Source organism: Hyperoodon ampullatus, assembly GCF_949752795.1.
Source record: "Hyperoodon ampullatus genome assembly, chromosome: X".
Lineage (NCBI taxonomy): Eukaryota > Metazoa > Chordata > Mammalia > Artiodactyla > Ziphiidae > Hyperoodon > Hyperoodon ampullatus.
Window position 1 is genome coordinate 88,395,829 of NC_136913.1, and position 25,189 is coordinate 88,421,017.

Genomic DNA, 25,189 nt, shown 5'->3' on the forward strand with positions numbered 1-25,189 from the left:
TCCTCCATCAGTCTTTACTGACTTTTTTCAGGAGAGAAACACCTGCACCACTCAGCCAAGCTAGGGATACTGGGGGGTCTCTGAGGCCTCTTCTGTGGATTCACCTGCTCTGCCCCTCTTGTTTCATCTTGTGAAGGAAGTGTTTGGATGATACACGCCTTTTCTCAATTGCACAAAGCAGGACACATGCTGACAGCCTCCTGTTTATTTTCCCCATTTCGGTACCCTGAAGTGTTTCAGGTATGTCTGTTCTCACCATCCAGCAGAGTGGTGCCTGTCCTCTTTATGCACATGTGCATGATCTGTTGAGGCATGTGTGCACCTTCTGCAGGGTTGTCCATGGAATGCCGGTTCTCAGTGGGACAGGAACATGGAGTGCTGGATATGCTCGTGGGCAAATTCAGGCTTCTGTACGTGATGGGTCCTATGAGGTTTGTAGAGTACAGTCTGTGAGACAGTTAGGAGAAACTGCAGCCCTTTGTTGAGCTTGGTGCCCTGTTTGCTGTGAGCCCATGCCCTTTCCCCTTCTCCTTGCTATCCCAAGACTATTCAGCCATGCTCATTGCCTCTGCGTTCTGTGTTTGGGCAAGAAACAAGTGGCATTCCTGGGCAGCGGCTAACACCACTGGGTATTCAGGTGCTCACCACACTCTCACTTCCCCCCATGGGAGGAATTGCAGGCCTAGTGCATCTGTCTAGGCATTGATATGTGTAGCCTTTGGGGAAGTTTGATATTGGTAGGGTGAAGCTGTTCTTCCTACTCTCTTCAACGTGTCTGTTCTTGGATTTTTTTTTTCTATTGGATCAGTGTGTTGGGGCTTCATCACTGGATACTTAGGCCCCCACAAAAACACACTGGCCCATGGCTGATTAGGCAAAATGTTTATTTGGAGGCTCCTATTCTGCCAATTCCCTGACATCACACTCTAGAATTATGTTTTGAATGGAAAAATGTTTGACTGGATAAAAACAAGCAGCCCAGGAAAAAGTTCATTCTCGACTAGTACTATGAAAATCTATGAACCACAATTTTATTTTCAATGGTTTTTACATGGAAGGGGCTTCCAAATTGTACTGGACAGTCATATCATGACAAACGACACAGCTCATGAATAAACACCCTGTACAGAATCCCTATCTCCTCACTTCCCTCCATCCTTTGCCCAGAAGAAATTTTAATTGTGGATATAATATCCTATTTCCATGACATGGTAATCCTCACAGGATGAGACTCTTTTCGAACTATTATATTCAAACTAGGGCTGTTGAATTTTACATCGTGATGGTTGGTGGGGAGGGATATTCAACTCTTCGCCACAGGACAGTAACTGCAACCGTTTCTCTTCTTTCGAGGTGGATGGACCTAGAGTCTGTCATACAGTGTGAAGTAAGTCAGAAAGAGAAAAACAAATACCGTATGCTAACACATATATATGGAATCTAAGGGAAAAAAAAGGTCGTGAAGGACATAGTGGTAAGATGGGAATAAAGACACAGACCTACTAGAGAATGGACTTGAAGATATGGGGAGGGGGAAGGGTAAGCTGTGACAAAGTGAGAGAGTGGCATGGACATATATACACTACCAAACGTAAAAGAGATAGAAAGTGGGAAGCAGCTGCATAGCACAGGGAGATCAGCTCCGTGCTTTGTGACCGCCTGGAGGTGTGGGATAGGGAGGGTGGGAGGGAGGGAAATGCAAGAGGGAGGAGATATGGGAACGTGTGTATATGTGGCTCGTTCACTTTCTTGTAGGGCGGAGGCTGGCAAACCATTGTAAAGCAATTGTGCTCCAATAAAGAAGTTAAAAAAAAAAAAACACTGACAGTAAACTTACTTCCATATATCTTAACGAATTTCACAAAGGAACAACGAAAAACAGGTTCTGAATGCAAGTTGCATAATGATACAGCCCCATCTGACGCTATCTCCTGTGTACTGTTGCTAGGTAAGTCACCTTTGCTTTCTGAAAGTAAAGTCACATAGGACATCTAGTTCAGTTGTACATAAGTGTGTTAGAACCAGAAGAATTTGAGTATTTTCCTTTAGGGAAACAGCATCACAACTGTTCTCTTGCTCCCCTTTCCCACTTCTCTGTGTTACATAAAGCCACTCCTCCTGCTAAAACCACTGGCACCAACTTCCAATGTGGCCACCTCAAAACAAAAGAGATAAAAGAAGGAAATTTTGTTCCCATGAAATCCTGCCAAATCACATGCAAGAGAAATGGTTTATCATGCTGCCTAAACACAGTGCCTGATAAATGTAATGCCTAAACTGGACCCCAGATACACAGATCTTTAACCATAGGGTTTCTTCCCCGCCCCCGCGATATATAGTAGAGGGTGGTGACACAGCCCCACTGCTGTAACTAAATGTTTTTAAAAGGTCCTGAGGAACTCCTGATCATCATCTCAGAGAAAGAATGATTGATTTGAGTTATCATGTCTGACAGGAGCAAAATCTGACATAAGAGGGATAATGAGGAGGCCAGAATTGGTCTTTTGGTCAAAAAAGTTGACCCCAATCACCATCAGGTGAGCATAGTTAGGCTCGATAAATTGTTCTGCACCTTGCACTGTTGATCTGCTCATCTGTATCTAAACATAACAACTATATCAGGTCTCGGTGTCAGATTCCATCCTATGACTACATGGAGATGTTTCCTAAATCCAGACTAAGGTTTCATAATAGGCTCTATTTTAAATAAAGCTATGCCTCCTTTATTGTCTCCTGAATTTATGTGTCCCACAAATAATTCTCCACAGTTACATGAGACACAGTGACCTGCACGAATAACAGTTTTCTCTTACTATTCTATACCCCAAACTAAGACATTTTTCAGTAGGCCTAGAACCACAGAGTCTCTTGTCTTTTCTAAATACCTCAACTTTAACCACAGTGGAAAATTTGATCTGTTGCATTTTCTTCAGCTCATTTATGCAGCCATGCCACATTGCAGGAACCTAGAAAAATAATCCGAACAATGTATAACATTGTTTACCAAAGCCAACAAACCAGAAAGATCAGATCACACTTAGTTTGGACATACTGATGATGATCCTGCAGTTTCCCACACAAATCAGCAAAATGGGTGTTTCTGGATTTGCAATACAAAAACCCCTACAATATATATTCTCCTACTCCTTTCTCTGTTCTTTCTGGGGAGACACAGACAGAATATACACTGTAAAATCTAATGAATTCAGATTCCGCTCATTTGTAACTTTTTAAATTCAGGCGCGGGGAGTATGGTGACTAAACTTTATGATATCTACTTTTCAGTGTTTATTTAAAAGAAGGAAATGTTTTCAGCTATCATCAAGCAATTCATAAACCAGTCATATACACTTTTCACATATTAGATATACGTTTATATCTATACACAAACCTTAAATAGAGGCCATGAAATAGACTCAAATTTGACTGTGTCTAATTAGCGTGGCATCCCAAAGAGATCTCTCATGATCTCAACTTTTCAGTAATTTGGGCTGATTTCCCAGATTTTGTGAATTAGTAAAGCTGAGCCCAATGTTACCTTCCAGTGAGGAACCTGGTGGGTGAGCAGAACACAGAGTCTGGAGCCAGACGGCGTGTGGGCCACTCTTGGTGTGCCAACTGCAATATCCGTGACCTCTTAGTCAAGTGATTGATTTAATACCTCTGGACTTCAGTGTTCGCATCTGTAAAGTTCCGTAACAGTACGTAATCTATAGAGTTACCTCTCTTAAATGAGTTATCCTTCTAGAGTGCGTGGCCCGAAGTCATCACTATACACTTTTCCTCCGAAATTAAAAACTACAACTCATTAGATTTGCTTTAATTTCCTTTAGACCTGCATGAAACTTAAGTCAACAGCGCTTACCTGTACCCACTGCTTAGGCTCTTAACAGTAGTTTCTACAGCATGCCGAGGACTGTGGTTTTGGGGAAGACTTTTTTCATCGTTATGTGTTAATTTGTTAACGTGTTAAATTTCATGTGCTATGGGGGGGAAAAAAGCACATGAAATTAACACATTAGAGAGGGGTGGGTGTAGGTAAAGCCCAAGCTTGTGTGCTTAGAAGGTTACTCGGAGGCACCAACATCATGGAGGAGATGAGGAATGTGGGCAATCTCAGATCTCCTGTTCTCCCAAAGGTAATGTTCCCCTGAAACTTGCAGATCAAGTAGAAACCTCCTGTCATTGGACCTTACTGTCAGAAAGCTGACTCAGCCCTCCCAGGCACATGAGCTGTGTGGGTTGCTAAGGGTGCGGGTCATGTAGATGCTGCCATCCTGTGGACAATAGTTACCTGACAGGCCAAGCCCTTCTTGTCCGGTCAGAACCCTGGGCTCTTAAACCCAAAGGGCATGTGGTCCCTTTGGCTCTGTTGCCGCCATGGCCCTGTGGTAGATCCAGCCCTTCAAGTCACTAGAGCATGGTGGACTCGTAAACCCTGCATGTCACGTGGCTCCTTCTCTCATGTGATCCTGACTAGCTACAGCATGTGGTAGCCTCAGCCCTTGATGTGATCTACTGCTTAGGGTTATGTGGATGCTATGGTCTGGTACCCTTCCCAGCATGGTACATGTCACGTTCAGCAATCTCCATCACGTGAAGGTTGTGGGCTACTAAACAATGTAGATCCATGTATGGGCAACAGTGTGGCTCCTACCACACGTGGCACCCAAGGTTCTTCCACTCATGTGAGCTCTTCAGCTTCTGGACCGCTGTTGGTCAAGTGGATCTTATGGTCATGTGCCAGCATGTGGTCACGTGAGACTCAGGCCCCTCAGTCACGTGAAGATTGAGGGCTCCTCAGTTCGGTAGTTCAGGTGGTCTCTGACGTCATGTGATCACCTATGGTCTTGCAGGATGGGCTGCCCTTTAAGAGTGGGGAGGGTCTTTTGAACTGCAGCTCGGCTTAACCTCCAGAAGAGTCAGACCCATAGGTGCAGAAGACCTTTAGACCTGTGGTGGTCGCTCTGGCTGAGGAGGCACTTTGAGGAGATTCTGGATCAGATCTCAATCTTTCCACCAACTTTAATATCCTGCCACGGTGGGTGGTACTCGGGTAGGAGTTGCCCCCGCCGGTACTAGAAGTTTACTCAGGGATCTGGGCTTTAAGAGGCGTCCAAGCAACATCAGACCAAGGTCCAGCAAAGAGCTCAGGGCCTGAGAAACAGTGTTGGATGGAGATGGGGGCGGGAGGGGGCTTCTGGCTACGGCCTAACTGTTGTACAGCTGGCAGAGAAAGCCTGTGGGTGCGTGCAACCTGAACCTGGACTTACGGGAGGAGCTTCTGGTAGAGAGTGAAGTGGAGAAGGAGGATCGCCTGGCCAGGGTGGGTGGGGCAGCCGTGGACGGGGTGGCTGGTGTTCATGGACTTGGATGTCATGTCTCAGCAGCAGGGTCCTGGTCCGTCATGAAAGTGGTGTTGAATGAGTCAAGGTGAGCAGATAGGAAAATTGTGTTTACATTTATGGGGGAGAAATACTTCTTGATACATGGCTCAAGGATATTGTCACTTGTGATAATTTATATTACATGATGCTTAAATAATCCACTTTAGTTTTCTCTCACTTCAGCATTTCCAAGCTTGTTTTGCAAAACACTAGGGCCACAAGAAAACAGCGAAAGTGGACTCTACTTCAGAGATGTGTGGAACATACAGGACTACAGATAAATGAATTTCCATACCGTAGGATGTTTTTTAGATAATATGGTAATATGCAATATGAATGTCAAAGGGAGGGATAGTTTCCCCAACTTATGCGGGGATGATACATTTTTGCACAGAGCATCTTAAGAACGAGTGTTCCAGAAAATATTCTGTGAAGACCTGTCCACACTAAATCTCCTACCACTTTAAGACCTTGTGCCTTTGCTTACTAAGAGCAAGAGAATGTATGGTTATAATTATTATAATCTCTTCTTCTTCTCTTTAAGAAATTACTTATTGCTCTGAAATGCATTTTATCTTATCACATCAGCCAGACTTTCTCCTGCTTAAATCTATTCACTTTTAGTCTTCAGAGGTAACTTCAATTTCTAAACATATGTTTGATAACATGATGGCAAAGAGAAGTGCATAAGTGCAAATCATTAAGCAATCTTACCTATAGCAACAAATATAGTGCCCCCCTCTGGAAAGCAAAGTACAACCTGCCTGTCAGGATGAGCAGACAAAATACCTCTCATTTTATACAAATATCCCACACTTTTCCAAAACAATTTTATTATTATGTAATAATTAAAGCTGCCATGTTTTGAGTCCCTATAATGTGTCAAGCACTGTGATAACCTCGTCAGGTAAGTTAAGTCATTTCACCCTCAAAAAAATCCTGATAGGGTGTTATTTCAGTTGGCAGATGAGACACGTGAGTCAGGAGAGGCTGAGCTATGCTGTGGTCATAGACAATCCCCAAATCTCACTGGCTTATTCCTCACTCTCACTACATGTCCATGGCAGGTGCACGTCCATCACAGGATGGTGGATGTCAGAGATCTGATCTCTTCTTACTGGAATGACGTGGAGACTGAACCCGACAGAGCAGCCACCATGTAGAAAGATTTTGATCGCAGTGCCCGAGGGAAAAAGGGCCCTGGGCCTGGAGGGAGGTCTCACACCAACAACCATATGTTGTCGCCCAGAATTATTTCACATATCACTCTAACCCATTAGCCAGAGCTAGTCACATTTACGGCCCCGCCCAAACAAAGGGGATAAAGCAAGAAGTGCAGTTCTGCCAGGGGCCTGGAACAGGGGAGAAATGGAAACACTTGGCAAACAGGACCACTGACTGCTGCATGATGCAACTGAAACGCAGAGAGATTGAGGACTTGTGTAAAGTCACATGGGCAGTAAGGGACAGAGCAGGATTTGAATCCAGACAGGTATGTTTTCAAAGTCCAGGTTGTTTACATACTCTTTTCTATATTGTATGCTATTCTCTTAAATGAAATACATATATATTCTTGACCCCTGAACAATGCGGGAGTTGGGGACGCCGACCCCCTGCACAGTCAAAACTCTGCAGATAACTTTTGAGTCCCACCAAAACATAACTCCTAATAGCCTACTCTTGACTGGAAGCCTTCCCGATAACATAAACAGTGGATTAACACATATTTTTTTTGTTATATGTGTTATACAGTGTATTCTTGCAACAAAGTAAGCCAGAGGAAAGAAAATGTTATAAAGAACATCATAAGGAAGAGAAAGTACATTTACAGTACTGTACTGTATTTATTGATACCGAAAGTTTGCATCATCTGCTTACAAAATGAATCGTCTGTCCGTCAGTACCAACATCAATACTGTCTTATGTGATACAAAACATGGTACATGTTATATGTACTACTAACGCTAGACACCAAAAGTAGAAAGATAGTGTGAAAAAAAATTCATATTTTTTTTAGAGGTATAGGGATTAGTGCATTGATAATGAAGAAGCAGCCATATGATTGCTTTATGGTTGTCTAGTGTGATGGATACCATTGCTTCATGGAAGCCTAGACCATACACTAAATACATTAATGAATGAATCATGTTAAAACTTTTATGGCATACAGTATCACAATCATATTCATAATACAGCATTGGAAACATTGTTATACTAAGAAAAGCACATACCTGTGGTGATGATAGGCTGATGCGTAGTTTCTCCAATTATGAGAGAGACAGAGACAGAGAGAGACAGAGAGACAGAGAGACGTACTGGATGGGTTTGTAATTCTTTGAAAGCAAAGTTAGAAAACAGTAAGAAAACAAACACGTCATTAATTTTTTATTAAATATCACTCACCTTATGCCTGTGTAAGGATAGGCTATCCAGTTCAATACCTGTCTTGTACATGATGATCTACATGTGTATTTTTTATACATTTGTTGAAAGAAAATGTATGTAAAAGCAGACCCACGCAGTTCAAACCCTGTTGTTCCAGGGTCAGCTGTACTTATAGTAGAGATCCTATTACTTCAGTGCTCCAGTTCCCTCTTCCTTAATCATCTGATGTGCCAACAGTGGAACTGAATAGACGTCGTGGCAGTGGCAGCACTGCAAAGCTGCGGGCCTCTTCCAAACAGATGAATGGATTGGGTATTTGAGTGTTCATTATATTCAAAGATAAAAATTAGAAAATAAAACCTGGAGTTAGATGAAAAGCCTGTTTATGGATCATTTACTTTATAAAAATTAATCTCATGTCTTTCCACTCTTGTCAAGGAAAAATAATAAAAATAAGAACAGAAATTAACGGAACTGATAGGAGATATGACAGAGTTCAACAACAACAACAACAAAATGCTAGCTGCAAACAGTTTAGAGAGATAAGAAAATAAGGATACATCTGGCAACAAGGCTCAAGAAAATTAGAGATAAGGCATGGAGAAGCCACTCTGAAATGAGAAAAGCTGTCACACTTTCAGTTTCAGCAAAGATTCAAAAGATACAACAGTGTTATGGAAAAGATATGCTCATAAATTTAAACTTTAGAGAAAACAAATAAATCCCAGAGAAAAACACGATTTTCCATGCTAAAGAAAGAGAAAATCTTAATATTATTAAAAGTATTCTTGACAAAGTATACACGAGAATGCAAAATTATTAGCCAATCTCAGATAGTTACACAAATGCAAAAAGTATACATAAATTAATAGCAAGCTAATCCTGCCACGGCCAAGACAGGAAACACAGGGTGACAAAGTCGTGTTTAGCCCCATGCATGCCACATTGGTTTAACATTAGGAGATCTGTGAAGATAATTTAGCCCGTTAGTGCAATAAAGGAAGGAGGAAAGGAGGATTATCAAAAAATATTCAGTAAAAAAAGGCCTAGAAAAATTGAAACAACCAATCAGCAGTAAAACTGACAATAACAGGAATTCTCAGCAATTCATAAATTGAAAGATGTTTCTTTAGACTGACAACAATTATTAAAAAAAAGAGTAAGCTGCATCAAACATCATAAGTAATAGCGAAATGTTGGAAGCATTCCCTTTAAAATCAGAAGAGAGACAAAGATGACTTACATGACCATTTTGTTTAAGCATCACACTACATCTACTAGGCAGTACAGTGAGCTGGAATGTATATATGCATCTATACACATGTGAATTAATAAATGTGTACAAGGGAAAATAAAGCTGTCAAGATAACACAGTTACCTTCATGCAAATTCAAGAGAGGCTAAGGAAATTAAGATTAATGATAGAGATTAATAAGTTTGTTGAGTATAAGACAAATATACACAAAATAATTGTGACAACTACAAAGTCCCGTTTCCATTTTGAATATACCATTTACAGAAGCAAAAATTATAACGTTCTATAAAATCAACTATGAATCGGATTCCATTGGCAACTCTTCAGACATACCTGAACACTCATATGCTTTCCTGTTTTTAGTGAACAAAAAGCTAAAGACATGAAACCAGTGTCTGTCTGTGTGTGTGTGTGTGCGTGTGTGTGTACACATTAAGCAGAACCCCTTGCAGCTCGGATTCCAAATGGGATCTCGGTTGTATCAAGCATATGCACCATCCTGAGAATTGGAGGTGTAAATGAATGTCATGGGAGCCACGTATGTCTCAGTGACTTGGTAAGCTGTGTATGATGAGAGGGGTCTCTGGTTCTTAGGGAGCAGTCACAGCAGAGTGCCTGGAATGCATACATGTCAGTTAGCACACAGGCAGCAGTGGTGTTTCAGCTATAGCAGTCCCAAAGCATGAGTGGACTTCCCCTGGCTGCATAGCATCCAAGCCGGCTTTTCTGGCCCTCACAGGGTTTTTGTCAGCTATATAATATATTTTATTAACAACATCTTATTTTTATGAAATAGCTATTAGAACGAATAGCTGGCATAGGCAAGTGGGAACGTTGACTGACAGAGTCCTTGACACCAAAATTGGTTCAAGCCAAGAACCCTGGAAGAAGTGGGAATCTGAGAAAAGTTATTTGGCTTAGGTGCATCTGAAGACGGTAAGGATCCAACTGATATTAGAGGATGAAATATTGGTGTCCCATGGCACACAATGGTGAAACAGTTGCAGGAGTTGTCGCCTGTGATCACTTGAATGAAATGCCTTTGAAGTCAATGTGTCCATGGACCAAACAGATGTTGTTAGGGACTCAGAGGAGGCTCCTTTCCCACAGCACTGAGAAACACATTAGTGCGGAGGGCGTCTTCATCTTCGAAGTGTTCTGAAGTGGCTGACCTGTGTAGGCCACAGATGAGATGGGAGATCCCCTCATTTCAGTGGGGATGTTGTGGTCGTGGAGTTGCAGGCCCAGTAGGAGCACTTAACCTCCTGCCTCAAGGTGAGTGCTGTTTACCTTAATAAGCAGCAAGGCTGGAAGGGTAGTCACATTGGTTTGACCTACAGCAATCTTTGAAGGTGGCTAATTGATCAACAGACCCCTTGGATCTTGAAATATCTGAACATACTCCAAAGTTGCATTTGATCAGTGTAAAAATAAATAAAATATAAATAAGTATTTATTTATAATAAAATATAAGAATATTAAAATTAATAAATCACGTGCTGGATCTGGTGACTTGAGCTATCATGATGGCAAATGGTAGTCCCTTACTCAATTCCCACACTTGACCCAGAACACGATGAATGAGTGGACTACTGAGGAAGGACCCTACAGTGAAGTCACAAGCTACTGCAGTAAATCTTCTTCCCAGGCTTAGCCAAAGGGACTGTCAGCCATTTACCGCTATTACTGTGCATTTGCTTTAAGGACAATTGCTCTAAGCCAGAGCTCAAAAAACTTTTCCTGGAAGGGCCAGATGACAAATATATGAGGCTTTGCAGGCCTTTCAGTTTCCGATGGTGCTATTCAGATCTGCATTTTAGAGCAAAAGATGTCACTGACACAGCATGTCTCTCTTCCAATAAAACTTTATATACAGACAGGGACATGTGAATTTCAAGTAATTTTCACATGCCAGGAAATATGATTCTTCTTTGGATTTTTTTAACCATTCGACTATGGAAAACATTCTTAGCTTGCAGGTCATACAGAAACAGGCTCGTGGGCCATAGTTTCCCAATCCCCACTGTAAGCTAATGGAATCACTAGGTCCCCAAAAAGAACACCGAGTGGAAAGTCAGCAAAGTGAAGTGGCAGGCATTCCTAAGGTCTTCTGCCAAGCATAACCCAAAAGCTGATGTCTTTTAACATAGTGGTTTTCAACCTTGGTTGCACACTGCAATCACCTGAAGAGTTTTAAAAATGTGATTGCTTGGGTCTGCCCCCAAGTCTGTTTTAATTGTTGTGGGTGTAGGCTGGCTCTAGTGATTTTTTCAATCTTCCCAAGTGACTCTAGTGTGTAAACAAGGTTGAGAAGTGCCTAAACAATTTAAATGATGAGAGTGCAAGTATTTTACAATATTTAGTTTAAACATCTTATAATTGTGGTTTTGGAATAATAATATTCCAATAATGAATACATAGAATATTCCAATCATAATAAATACATAACTGTGCTCGAATGTATGAAATAAGAATTCCCATGTAATAAACGGAGAATGCTCTCCTTCAAGGAAGGAAAGAAAGAAGGGAGGGTGCGAGGGAGGGAGGGAGCGAGGGAGGGAGGGAATGAGAAAGCACAGTGGTAAGGCAGGGGCCACCAGTGGTAGGGTCAGGGAGGAAGGCTAAACCACTGACGAGCCCAGAGCCAGGTATGGGTTAAAGCCAAGCACCCAGGAGCCCAGGGCTGACTCGACAGTGAAGTCTTCTCTTCAGGAGACGGTCACAACCCAGGGTAAGTGTGGAAGGGACAGAGCAAACACAACACATGGAGTGATTGGCACTGAGGGAAAAGGAAAAAGAGAAAAGCCTGGAAAAGACCTAAAGAGAGTATTTCCCTAGAGAGATAAAGGAGTGGTAAAGGTTGAAATTATATCCATTGTATAAGAAGAGAACACTGACCAGGAAGATGGCTGATTGAACACAAGGGTGGACTTTCACTTCCTCCTGAAACTTCATTAAAACAACATTAAAGGTAAACAAATCAATACAATGGTATATTACCCAGCAATAAAAAGGCAAGAACACGGGTGGATCTCAAGGAAAAAAAAGTGCTAAGTTCAAGAAGCCAGACACAAAGGAGTACAGGATGTGTGATTCCATTTATACAAAATCCTAGAGCAGGAAAAGCTAATATATAGAAATGAAAATCAGATCAAAGTTTGCATGGGGCCAGAGGAAGAAGAGGAGATTAACTGGGAATCTTTAGGGAGAGTGGTACGTGTTCTATATGTTAATTAAGCTGGCGGTTATCCCTAACCCCTGATTTTTACATGTAAGGAACGGGGCATCAGGAAAAGTTGGGTGAGTGATGTAAAGTGTTGCAGCTTATTAATCAGCGAGGAGATACTCATATCTGCTTATCAATGATAAATTGTCCTTGTTATGCTGCGTAAAGAGGCAACAGGTATAGTGCTTCACCCTAAGCACCTGGGAAGACGCTGACCCAGACACAAACATCCTTTTATACAAGCAAAGCGTAGATCTGAATGAATAACTATTTTGCATTCCAATCACACATTTATAAACATAGTTGACACTCTCACGCGTTCCTTTGGCTTGACTTCTTAATGTTAATTATTACACATTAAAAAAATAGGGCTTCCCTGTTGGCGCAGTGGTTGAGATTCCGCCTGCTAGTGCGGGGGACATGGGTTCGTGCCTCAGCCCGGGAAGATCCCACATGCTGCGGATCGGCGTGGCCCGTGAGCCATGGACACTGAGCCTGCGCGTCTGGAGCCTGTGCTCCACAATGGGAGAGGTCACAACAGTGAAAGGCTCACGTACCGCAAGAAAAACAACAACAAAAAAACATAAGCATTCATTAATATCTTCTTCCGAGGAACCATACTGTAATATACAGTTTTATACCCTGAGGTTTTTTTTTTTCACATTGTATCATGTGGTGTCAGGAATATTCTGTCTTGCATTTTGCAACCTACCACTTAAACCAAATCTGTTTCCTTCTTTACAAAAATATCTTTAATGGAGTATAATTGCTTGCTTTACAATGGTGTGTTAGTTTCTGCTTTAGAACAAAGTGAATCAGTTATATATATATACATATGTTCCCATATCTCTTCCCTCTTGCTTCTCCCATGAGACTGGCAGCCACATTCACGGTGCTTCTTGCTGGTTCCAGGGGTCATAATATGGATCTTGTTCTCCCCCAAAACTGTGATTGTGCCTTCTGACCTCTATGGAGGACTCCTGAGGGTATGGCACAGAGGATGAGCTTTGTTTCCCACGGCCCCTCCCAGGCATGGAGTGGCTTTCTCGGTTGTGTCTCTCAAAAACATCTAAAAACATATCGTACCCATAGCTGCCTGGGGCAAGGGAAAGAAGATAAGGCAAGCAGCAGAGAGCCCCCGAAGCCTGGGAAGGGTGAGGGTGATGAGGAAAATTCTTGGGGGAATAAGAGTTTTGAAGGGCATAGCAGAGATTCCAGAATGCAATGCATATGTACAGGGTAGGACACAGGCTCAGCAAAGGTCTGACAGGAAGCCAAGCTTGCACATGTGGCTGGCCTTTGGGCTCCTCAAAAGCTGGAGGTGAAGGCTAAGGCAGAGTTGGAGGCAGCCTGGCTAAGCATTGGTGGAGTGTCCCAGATCAGAAGCCAATCTGCAAAGACTAGACAATATTGTTTTCCTTTCCTTTTTGGCTCCAGGCCCTTCAGGAAATCTCTGTCAAGTCACTATCTGACCACTGATGAAATAGAAGGACAACTTCTGCGAGCACGTATGACAAGGATTTCAATCTTTGCAAAAATACATATCCCAATGTGTGTATATACTACAATTTGTTTACCCACTCATCCCTTGATGGACAGATGGGTTGTTTCAACCTTTTGAATATAATGAGTAATGCTGCTGTGTGCATTCACGTACAATAATTTGTTTTGGCACCTCTTTCATTTCTTTCGGGTATACAGCTAGGAGTGGAGTAGCTGGGTCATGTGGTACTTCTGTGTTTAATTTTGTGAGGAACCAACAAACTGTTCTCCACAGCAGCAAAACCACTTGTATCCCCACCAACAATGTACAGAAGTTCCAATTTCTCCACATCCTCACCAAAGCTCTTCTTGTTATGTTTCTTTTTTTAAAAAAAGCTACAGGCAATGTAGTAGGTGTGAAGTGGCATCCTATTGTGGCTTTGGTTTGCGTTTACCTAACGACTAATAGATTTTCCTCTGATCATTGCTTTTGCTCTGTCACACAAGTTTTGGTATGCTGTGTTTCCATTTTCAATTGTCTAAATGTATTTTTAAATTTCCCTACTTGATGCATGATATATGTAAACCCATCTAGCTGGGACATAAAGGAGTTTTGACGCAAGCACTTTAAATCCCATTGCTATCCCATTTTTGTGCAGAATCTTCATGTTTTATGAATGGAAAAAAATTGTATAAAAACCCCACTTGTTCGTGTTAGAAGTTGCCTCATCCTCGGGGAGGAAGGCAGGGACGTTCAGGCCTGGACCTACTGGCTCGTGATTGGGGCAGGGAAGAGCAATGGAGGACACACGACATACAGCTTGCAACAGCACTCTTTATTATGAAACCAAACAGCAATCGTGAGTGGGGAAAAGACACAGAACAGCAGACCCTTCAAGTGGCTATGTTACCTGGCCTACAACGTAACTTGGGATTCTTGGTCAGCCAGGCCTCCAACCCCAGGCATGGACGTGGCCTGAGGCTGGAGATAAAAGGTGATGTGGATGAAGACAAGGATGACATCCAAGGGCTCCTTTTAGGGGATTTCTTTGAAGGCCTCCTCTGGGATCTTGTCCTCGGTCTGGAGAGAAGGAGTCAGAATGTCAGAATAGCCCACTCCCCAAGTTCCATTCCCAGGACACCAGCCTCCACCTTCTTGGCCTCCCTGAAGGCCCAGGAATGTTCATCTTTACCCCACTTGATTCCCAGACCTCACCTTGAGCATACTGCAGACCTGACCAGCTCTGGTGCAGTTCCATTCGTTGTCCTGAAGGCACCTGCAGTGGGAGAACAACAGGTGATCTCCATTAGTATGACAGTACAGTCACGCTGACCATGCAATGCCACCACTAAATCTATGCCACTTTCTTGCTGGGACACATGTACCAGTATGAACGCTATGTGTAATGACGAAGAAAGACCCAGTGAAAAGCAAACCATCTATCACTAGCATTCATGCCCACTAGAATTCAAAACAGAAAAGTAGAGCTGGGCAAAAGAACAAGGGAATTCAATATATACTGATCAAGAAAGATGTTCAAGAAAATAACAAATGAAAAATTCTAAAGTACAAGTCTCCCACCATCTTTTATTGAGATATAATGCACACACCACTTTAAAGTATACAAATCAGTGCTTTTTCGTACATTCACATGATTGTGCAACGACCACAACTAATTCCAGAGTAATTTTACCACCTCAAAAAGAAGCTCCTTAAACATTAGTGATCACTCCCTATTCCTCCCCGTCCCCCAGACCCTGGCAACCACTAATCTGCTTTTGGTCCCTGTGGATTTGCCGATTCTGGACATTTCATACAATATTTGACTTTTTGTGACTGGCTTCTTTCACTTAGCATCATGTTTTCAAGGTTCATCCATGTCATGACGTATATCAGAACAGTATTCTTTTTTATGACTGAATAATATTCTACTATATGGATGTACCAAGATTTATTCATCCATTCATCAGCTACAGGACATTTGGGTTGTTTCCACTTTTCGTCTATTATCAATAATGCTGCTATGAACGTTCCTGAACAAGTTTTAGAGTGTACACACGTTTTCATTTCTCCTGGTAGGATACTTAGGAGTGGGATTACTGGGTCTTATGGTAACTCCGTGTTTAACATTTTGGGGAAGTGCCAAAATGTTTTCCCAAACCACTGCTCCCTTTTATATTCCCATAACACATGAGAATTCCAATGTCTCCACATCCTCACCAACACTTGTTATCATTCGTTTCACTAATTAAAGCCATCTTAGTGGGTGTGACCTGGTAACTCACTGTGGTTTCAATTTGCATTTCCTTGGTGACTAACGATGTTGAGAAGTTTCTCATTTCCTTCCTGGCCATTTATATGTCTTCTTTGGAGAAATGTCCATTCAGAGCCTTCCCCCAGTTTAAAAAAATTGGGGTGTTTGCCTTTTTATTGTTGAGTTGCAAGGGTTCTTCACATATTCTTGCCGGATATGTGATATGCAAATATTTTCTCCCGTTCTGTTGGTGGGCTTTTCACCTTTTTCATACTGTGCTTTGATGCTCAAAAGGTTTTAATTTTGATGAAGTCAACAATTTATCTAGTTTTTTTCTTTGGTTGCTTGTGCTTTTGTTGTCATATGTAAGAAATGATTGCCTAATTCGTGAAGACTTACACCTATGTTTCCTTCCCAGATTTTTATAGTCTTAGCTCTGACTTTTAGATCTTTGATCCATTTTCAGGCTAGGTTTGTACATGGTGTGTGAGTCAGGGGTCAAAATTCTTTGGTTTGCATGCGCATACCCACTTGTCCCAGCACCATTTTTTGAAAACAATATTATTTTCCCATCAGATATTTTCAGCACTCTGTCTGGTTGATGATCAGTTGACCATAAATGTGAGGGTTTATCTGTGGACTCTCAGTTCTATTCCACTGATTCATACACTGTCCACAGGCCAGTACCACGTAGTCTTTATTACTGTGGCTTTGTAGCAAGTTTTGAAATTGGGACGTGTGAGTCTTCTAACTTTGTTCTTCTCTTTCGAGATTGTTTTGGTGCACTTCCATATGAAGTTTAGGATAACCTTGTCAACTGTAGCAAAGAAGGATTCTGATAGGGACTGCATTGAATCTAGTTTGCTCTGGGTAGTACTGCCATCATAATAATATTGCCTTCCAACCCATGAAAATGGAGTGTCTTTCCATTTACTTAGGTCTGCTTTATTTTTTGCAACAGCGTTTTACAGACTCTGGAATATGAGATTTGCACTTCTTTTGTTACATTTGTTTCAAAGCGTTGTACTATTTTGATGCCATGGTAGCTGGGCTTGCTTTCTTAATCTCATTTTCGGGTTGTTCATTGCAAGTACATGGAAATACAAATAAGTTTTGTATATCGGTCTTGTATCCTGTAACTTTGGTGAACTTGGTTATCAGTTGTAGTAGGGTGTTTTGTTTTTTTGTTGGTTGGTTGGTGTGCATGTGGATTGTCCTGGATTTTCCATATACAAGATAATGTCACTGAGCATTATACTATCTTGAAAACCCTTTACACATATACTAGTATGATACCTTTCTCATGGGCTCACTTTTATTTTTTGGAAGCAAAATATTCAAAAAGCTATTTTTCCAAATTGCTTTCGAGTTTCCATGATTCACTCCCCCACTGTTCCAACCCAAACTCATTCCCATGCACACCCAGCACTCACGTCTGAGACCACTCGAGTTTCATCCCAGACAGGGTGGAGAAAGCCTGCACCATCTCCTGCTGCTCCTGGGAGAGGGAGGAGGGTGTAGGCATTGGGATGGAGAACACACTCTGAGTCTCACTGGGGCTGGCGTCCCTCACAAGCAGTTCGTCTTTCACAATGCATAGACTGGAGGATAAACAGACACCCAGACAACTGGACAGATGGACCACCCCACACTCCAAACAACGATCCTGCTCCCACTGCCACTCAGCAACTAGATTCCTTCCATACCCCTGCTGTGTCTGTCTCCCAGGTTCCATATCTATTACCTCTGCCCCTCCCCACAGAGCCCACCTTTGGAGAGACTGTCTACCACCTTCACTCAATTAATAGGTTTATCCCGAACCCACGGGCAATTTCACATTTACCCTTTACCACAGCCCAAGGGCTGGATGCTCTGATCCCCATTCTCGGAAGAAGACACTGAGTCACACAGAGGTCATGTGACTTGACCAAGATCACACAGTGAGTGAGTGTTGTGTTAAGGAGAGAACCCATAGGCCGATTTCAGAGCCCATGCTCTTCTTAACCACTAGGATAGACTGCTCCTGCGATCTCCCTGCTGGCTTTCCACAATACTGAGTAAACCTAAGGTCTGCACCACAACATTCCCACGCCCCTGAGCCCAGGCGGGGATGGGCATTCCCGCCCAAAACAGGGCTCTCACCTGCAGTACGGGGCAGGGGTAGCGATGAAGGTCCGGGTGAAGGCACACACACAGCCCTGACAACTTCCTTCCACTTCAACAGCAAACAAACAACAGTACCCCGGAGAGCCGCACGTGCTCTACACGCTCACATGGTGTTGCCCAGTCAGGGAGTGATTGGACACTCATGCTGAGAGGGCAGATGTTCACGGTTCCAGGGTGTCGGGAATGGGGAGGGCAACTATAGGAGCAGTCTGCGCCCAGTGACAGGGTCCCTGACAACCACTACACAAGTTCATGGGATGCATTTTTCACAGCCGCCCACGAGGTGGATACTACTACCCCATTGTTCAAATGCAGACACTGCAAGGATAAGTAACAGCCAAGTTCTCAGAGGAAGGATCTGGGATGAGAGCCACCAAACTCCACAGCCTGTGTCCCCAACGCCCAGGGTGTGCAGGGCACACAGGCATGGACACAGCTCAGACCTGGATTGTCTGTGGGAAGACTGAGGCCTGGAGAACGCAGTGGGGGAGGGGAAGGGAATGGGAAGGGAAGGAAAATGAGGGGAAAGGAAGGAAATGGAAGGGAAGGGGAAGGAAGGGTTCAGGGAACCTGGGAGGTTCTGTGCGTGAGCCTGGCCAGGGGAAGGCAGCAGTGGGGCATCTGGGGAGGGGGTCTACACACACTCACCTTCCTTGAACACCCCGCTGACGGAGAAACAGAGCATCATCTCCTGAAAGGGAAGAGCCCAGGCACCCAGTCACCACCTCCACCTCCTATCCACCTGTGGCTTCCTGGGCCCGCCCGAGGGAGGAGGCAGGCGCTCACCGTCTGGAACCACATGTGCACCCGAAGGAGCTGAAGTCATGCTGAGTCTTGGGCAACACACAGAGGGTGTGCACAATGACACATTTTGTGTGCTTCAGCAGCTAGGCCCGCAGGTCTGTGAAGGGAGGGGAAGCGAACAAAGGTCAGGGGCTGCCACGCCCTGGGCCCTATGATTGACCCCTTCACTGCCCTTTCCCACCCAGTCTTCCCATCACACGCTCACGCGGGTCCTTGAGCTTCTTTATATTCCTGCTGTCCTTGAAGTACTTGCACAAGCTGCTTCTAGGAGACAAAGAGGAAAAATGGGTAGTGGGTGTATGCAGGAGCTGGCCTGTGTCTGCTGGGAAGCCACACGACCCAGGAGCAGAGTCTGGCCTGTGATACTCACGGGGCTGGGTCTTCAGAGTGGAAGGGAATTGTCAGGGAGGAGCAGGCCTCCTCGAGATAAGCACAATGGATATGCAGTCGGTCTCCACACTCATGGATCAAGTAATACCTGAGGGAGAGTAATGAGCACAGTCGATCTCTGTGGTCTGGACCTCAAATGAGACTTGAGAACTCCGATGAGCAGACCTGTGCTTAGGTCTCCTCAACTCTCCTAGCCCTCCTCCCCTTGCTCAGATTCCCAAGGGTACTTACTGCTGCAGGAATTGCAGGACTAGACTCTTCAGTGTCACAGAGCCTATATAGCATTCCTGGAATCAAAAGGCATTTGAGATTGTGTGGCTGATAAGGGATCTGTGGCTCTCCTGCAACTCACCAAATGTTGTTTGATCCTCTTCGTCACCTTGCAGGGCTTTGTTATGTAGGGAGTGTCAACGTCAATGATAATTGGTGAGGGTAACTCCTGGCCATCCTGGAGAAAGGAAGAGGAAAACAGGAGTGGAGACCAGGGGAGTGGCCCTTGATGACCGGGAAAAAAGTTTGGTCAAGGAGGGTGAGGGTCAGAGGTCAGGTGTGAAAGGGTGCTGGAAATTCCATGGGAAAGCTTACAGTAGATGTCTTCATCATGAGGTCTTGGAAGTCTCTAATGTTTTATGCAATTTGTGTGTGTGTGTGTGTGTGTGTGTGTGTGTATTTATGGGTATTTTTCCAGAAACTATATCCATGTCATTTTCAGGAGTCCATGTGCCCCAAAATGGTTAAGGGTCTGATGCCAACATGTACTCTAGGCAAGAACCAAAGGGCTTGAGGGCAGTTGCAGAGGTCACCAACATTCGTAAGAGACAATGATTTTCGTAGGCACTTACCAGGCATAACAACTTCGGAAAACATTCTCTGATGGCCCTGTCCAAAACCAAAAATAGTGAAGAGGTGGTTGATAGTTCAAGTTTGCAATGCTTCCTGTGAGTTAAAACGCTAATACCAAAAACAGATATCAGTGTGTTCTGGCCCAACCAGCAGCCCCATTTGCACACCTCTGCTTCTGATTTTAAGGGTTTTCGGGCCACTTCCCTGTTGAGCACTGAGCATCTGTCATCTTACTGTCTGAAAAGCACTGTCTCCTCATCTCTCTCAGTACCTTCACTTTAATATTCCTTCACTCCCTCCCTCTCCTTCGCCTTGGTAGCTCCCACCCAGACTACGCAGACTCCCTTCTCCAGTGCCACAGGGACCAGCATTTCAAACCCATTCTGAGGGGCTTCCTTCTCCTCCCTTCCTTCCTCCAGGGCCCCACTGAAGGCTGTGGGGAGAAGAGGGCATGGAGTGGGATCCCGGGGCTCTGCCACCTCACCGGGAGTCCAGCACTCTGGCAAGACCCGGACACCCCCACGGGATGGCCCAGGATGCTGGGCCACGGAGGTGAGTGAGGTGGGGCTCAGGGAGGGAGATGGAGGGGATGAGGACAGAAAGGGAGTGAAGGTAGGAGGGGAGAGATGAGAGAGACCTAGGGGCACAGAGACAAGGGAGAGAGAGAAAACAAAGGGAAGGGAAAGAAGCTCTCCCGTGGTGGGGATCAGGGAAGAAGAGAGAAGAAAGGGGAAACGGCACACCCGTTGCGGCTCTTCATCTGCCCCAGAATCGCCCAGGCACACCAGGTAGGAATGGAAACTATGCACATATTGGGCTGGGGGCCCACTGGATACTGGCTGAAACTTTGTCACCTGTGTGAGCTCAGCCAGACTTGGGCATGGGAAAACGAGCTGCCATGGGGGCAGATCTTCCCCAGAAGGAGGAAAGGGTCAGGTCCCAGCTCAGCATGGGGCTGAGGATCCGTGGCCCCCTGTGATGATCACCGACTTCTCTCCCGATGACCCCTGCACCTGTCTGAGTTGGTTCTTCATCTGAGGAATCATACCTGTCTCAGGCTGCCCAGGGCTCCTGTGAAGGACCAGGCGGGATGCTGTGACGTGTGCAGGGAGGGATGGCAAGTGCCCCTCAGAGGCCTGTCCTGCTGTCTCCTCTACCGCCTCTGCCTTCTGCCTTCCACTCCTGCCTCAGGAAGCCCTCTGATCACTGGCGGGAGCCCACGTCTGGCCCCTTGACTCAAAGAGCCCTGCTTTTACCCAAGCTGGACCCCAAGGAGGATCCAGCTCCTGGCACTGGGCCAGCAGAATGGATGTCATGACAGCAGCCACCCACGGCCTCAGCCCTCAGCATGGCGCAGGAAAGCCCCCATGTCAACCTGGGAGAGGAGGGGGGACCCCTTTGGAGGCAGGGGAAGAGGGCCCCTCTCAGAACGGGGGAGGCACACCCCATCTCAGCACGAAGAAGGAAGGCTTCGCTCAGCAAGAGGCCCGGGACTGGAGGACCCTTCTCAGTCCAGGGCGCCAGCATCTGGATCAAGGCTGGTCGCTCCTGGTTCTGGTGAGGAGGAGAAGCCCTGCTTCCTGGGGCACACTCTTGGGAGGCCTTGGTGCAATATAGCTGGGTGCAGAGAGCTGGAAACAGACCCCAGAGCGCCTGCAGAGGTGAGCAGGTCAGGGGAAGGAAACTCCTCACCGGTGATAGGCACAGAGAGAGCAGAAAGTGGGGCCTGTGATCCTCCCAGAAGACCAGGGCTGCCACCTGTGGCATAGGGGCACTGTCACAGATAGTCTAGGCTCCCATGGGTGAAGGTCACCAAGAAGGGTGACAGGGTGTTCACACTGACCTTACATAGGTGGACTGGTCTGGGAATGTGTCACACAATGGGTTCCCTTGCAGCCACAGCTCTTCAAGCTTCAGCCGTTGCATCTTGCTAAACTCCCACACGGACTTCAGCTGAGAAATATGGGGGGAAGTGAGAAAAGGAATCCCAGGGAAAGAGGGACATCCGGATCCCTGCACACCCAGACCACTCCCTCCCCCACAGATACCTTCACCTGCCTCTTGTCATCACTCTGATGGCCACTAACACACCCCCTCTACTCTCAACCCAACTTTGACCTGGCTCCCTCTTCTCACGTGATTTTTGAAGAGGTTCAGGGTCTTGACCGTGGAGGCCACCTGTATAATGTCAGACAGGCCATCCAGCTGGTACAGTTTGTTGCTGCTCAAGTTCAAGGACAACAGCTTTGGGGCAAGAGGTAGAGTGAAGGTTACTATCTAGGACCTTGGAGACAAATCTGCCCTCCACCCCAGCTCTTCCATCCCCTACCCTAATACCAGCACTGGGCCTACAGCCTCACCTCAGGGAAATTCTTTTCGATGATCTGCAGGGTGGCAGCCATGCAGCTTCTTGGATTCAGAATTATCTCAACATCACGGCACACCAAGTCTTCAGGAAGGAGAGAGGAGGGAATCAGGTGGCTGAGTGGGGTCTGGGGCCAGCACCAGCCCCTCCCCACGTTACCATCCCTACGTCTCCCTCCAGGAAGACCCCTCTGCCCTCGCCCGCCCTAGAATTACTGCTGTCAGCCATACTTGGGTCAAAGCGGAGCCTCTGGAGGTCAAGAGCTTGCTGGGAGACATCAAATCGTTTGCTGAATGTCAGCTGCGGAGAGAGAGATGGAGAGAGCCGCTCTGAGGTTGTGGTGGTGGCAGGTGAGGGGGACGGGGCACTGGAGGAAGGAAAGGTGGGTCTGAGTGCTGGCATGCACACGCCTTGAGTCTGCATTACCTTTAGCTGCTCCATTACTTCTGGCTTCAACTTATACCGAACAGAGTAGGGAACAGCGGAGGGGCTGACAGAGACAGGCATCTGCAGGAAGAAGAGGTGGGGTAAGCACCAGGAACTCTAGTTCCAAAGAAGACAACCAGCCCCTGGCCTGTCCTCCTTCCTCAGGATGAGGTACACGTAACGCCCTCGACACACACCTTTCGTCTCTCCTCGTCACAAATCTTGTAGCTGACATCCATCAATGCACAGGCAGTGCTAGCTTCCTGGACAAAGAACTGAGCCCCATTTTGCAAAAAGTGGAACTACAGGGATTGAATGCAACAGCAATAGTATCAGAAGCCAAAAGACCCTGCTGAACCAGGTCTCTCTCTCTCCCCCTTCCCTGTGCCCACGCGTCTGGCTTTGGCATCCTCTCTTACATGCAGTCTTGCCATACTTTATCCCACAAGGAATCTAAGCATGAAAAGAAGGGATGAGAGAGAGGACAGACAGCAGGGAATTTAGGCTGGAGGACGAAACTTTTCCGGTTCTCTTCTAGCTTTCTACTGAGCTTGAAAGGGCTTCTAAAGAAGGGACCACTGGCATGATTTCTTATGGGTGTGCCTAATATGGATTTCCTAAATACTCTTTCTCTCCAGTCAAACTCTCTTCCACATAATGAAGGTGACAGAGATGATCTTCCTATTATAAATTTCCAGGAGATCCTACCCAGTGCAGACATTGCTTGCCCCTCAGACGAGGTCTCCAGAGGCTCGACCCTACATCTCGCACACTCACCTTGCCAAACTGAGACCTCCAATGTGGAGTTGCTCCATATCCTTGGCAGTAGTTTCCATCTTTGCTTTGAGACAGGCTCCTCTGTTCTCCTCATGGTCAGCCTGTTCCCTTTACATTGCTTTTCTGAATCTGCCCTTAGATGAACAAGACTGTTAACTCCTGGTAATTAAAGGGACAGATTACAAACTCTCCCCAGTGAAATAAACCAGCATGTCTACATGAGCCCAACACAACTCCCCCTGGCTTTTCTCTCCTGCACATTCCATACATTTTTCAGGATACTCACTGTGACCCTGAACCAGCTACCTTGGGTTCCAACATGTGTGTTCTTCCCCATTTCTCTCTCCAGAGGTTTTCTCTTTCTCCACATAGTCTTATGCCTGTGGCCTTCACTGTGCCATCTCACTCTCTTCTTGTTGCCTCAGATGGTACAGGGAGAGCTTCAGGGGGGATGTGGAGAGAAGGAGGGTGAGGGGCCATAAGTGCTAACGAAGTCTTCTGTACACCCTCGTCTCTTTGACACCAGCACTACAATTAGCATTGCTCAACCATTATTTCACTTCTAGCATGCTTCAGTTTTGCAGTGAGAGAAGAAAAACAAGTCTACGGCGACTGAGAGAGGTGCATAGTCCCAGGGGCTGCTGTGTACAAACCCTGCTGCCTGGCCACTTACTGTCTTACTTCGGGATCCTCCTGGACATCCCTCTTCACCACGTTTCCAGCATCCTCCTGGATGTGTGAGGGCTGAGGCTCACACCCATCGTGTTCGTAATGAGGGCTCCTCTCGCCAGAATTACCTGGGAAAGAACTCCAACCTTTCTTTCTTCCTTGAGGTGGTCTACCACCATCACTGTATTCTGAAAAGAGGAACAAAAATACAAGTTTGCAGACACATCTGTGGTCCACTTACCACGTACCATGTCTTAGGCTAACAGCATGGTAGGGCAGGCAAAGTGCCAACCTGGCCTAAGGGACCAATCCCACAAACCTCAGAAAGGACACTCTTCTGCCTGTCCAGAGAGGACAGCCTTATCCGACAGATGGCACTATCAGGGGAAGAACTGAGGAGGAGCAGGATGAGGAAGAGGAGGACAAGGAGGAGAAAGAGGGAGGAGAAGGAGGAGGGAGGAGAGGACAACTGTGGTGAAACTTTTAAAACAGTGGAGCAGGACTGATGAAGAACTGCGGTGTATGCGTCCATGGGTTAGACTGGACAGCAGTCATATATATACCAGGAAGGCACCCGAATCTTGCCTTCTCTCAGGACTTTCCAGCAACCACACCAATACCTCTCTCGTGCTTCCCAAATCCACTGTGCCACCAAACCGATTGCACTAACAACCAGCAAGCTGGCTGGACTTCCTTTGCCAGTGCACTAGGAGCTTTAATGTCAGGTGGCACTGTGGTAACAAGCTCCCTAACTGTCTC

At 45.4% G+C, this 25,189-nt stretch overlaps 3 protein-coding genes across 3 annotated transcripts in view; all 3 read right to left on the bottom strand.

Moving 5' to 3' along the window:
* Window positions 1-14,607: 14,607 nt before the first annotated feature.
* Window positions 14,608-17,873, bottom strand: LOC307069753 (nuclear RNA export factor 2-like; the record flags this gene model as incomplete). Its single annotated transcript, XM_079728079.1, has 4 exons — window positions 14,608-14,816; window positions 14,952-15,012; window positions 17,424-17,591; window positions 17,812-17,873. The coding sequence occupies 4 exons, from the start codon at window positions 17,871-17,873 to the stop codon at window positions 14,772-14,774; spliced, it is 336 nt and encodes a 111-aa protein (XP_079584205.1). The 3' UTR covers window positions 14,608-14,771.
* A 255-nt stretch (window positions 17,874-18,128) lies between these two features.
* LOC307069754 (nuclear RNA export factor 3-like) overlaps window positions 18,129-25,189 on the bottom strand; it is a gene marked incomplete at both ends in the record, with an annotated part of 50,397 nt that continues 43,336 nt past the window's right edge. The window contains 5 exon segments of the mRNA XM_079728080.1: window positions 18,129-18,205; window positions 18,805-18,847; window positions 18,943-18,965; window positions 18,968-19,043; window positions 19,158-19,224. Of these exon segments, the coding sequence (XP_079584206.1) occupies window positions 18,129-18,205; window positions 18,805-18,847; window positions 18,943-18,965; window positions 18,968-19,043; window positions 19,158-19,224 (286 nt within the window).
* Window positions 19,327-24,681, bottom strand: LOC307069061 (nuclear RNA export factor 2-like; the record flags this gene model as incomplete). Its single annotated transcript, XM_079727198.1, has 12 exons — window positions 19,327-19,438; window positions 19,582-19,637; window positions 19,703-19,852; window positions 20,193-20,229; window positions 22,037-22,188; window positions 22,330-22,437; window positions 22,554-22,642; window positions 22,789-22,858; window positions 22,985-23,065; window positions 23,182-23,286; window positions 24,443-24,618; window positions 24,672-24,681. 12 exons carry the CDS (start codon window positions 24,679-24,681, stop codon window positions 19,327-19,329), a joined length of 1,146 nt encoding a protein of 381 aa, XP_079583324.1.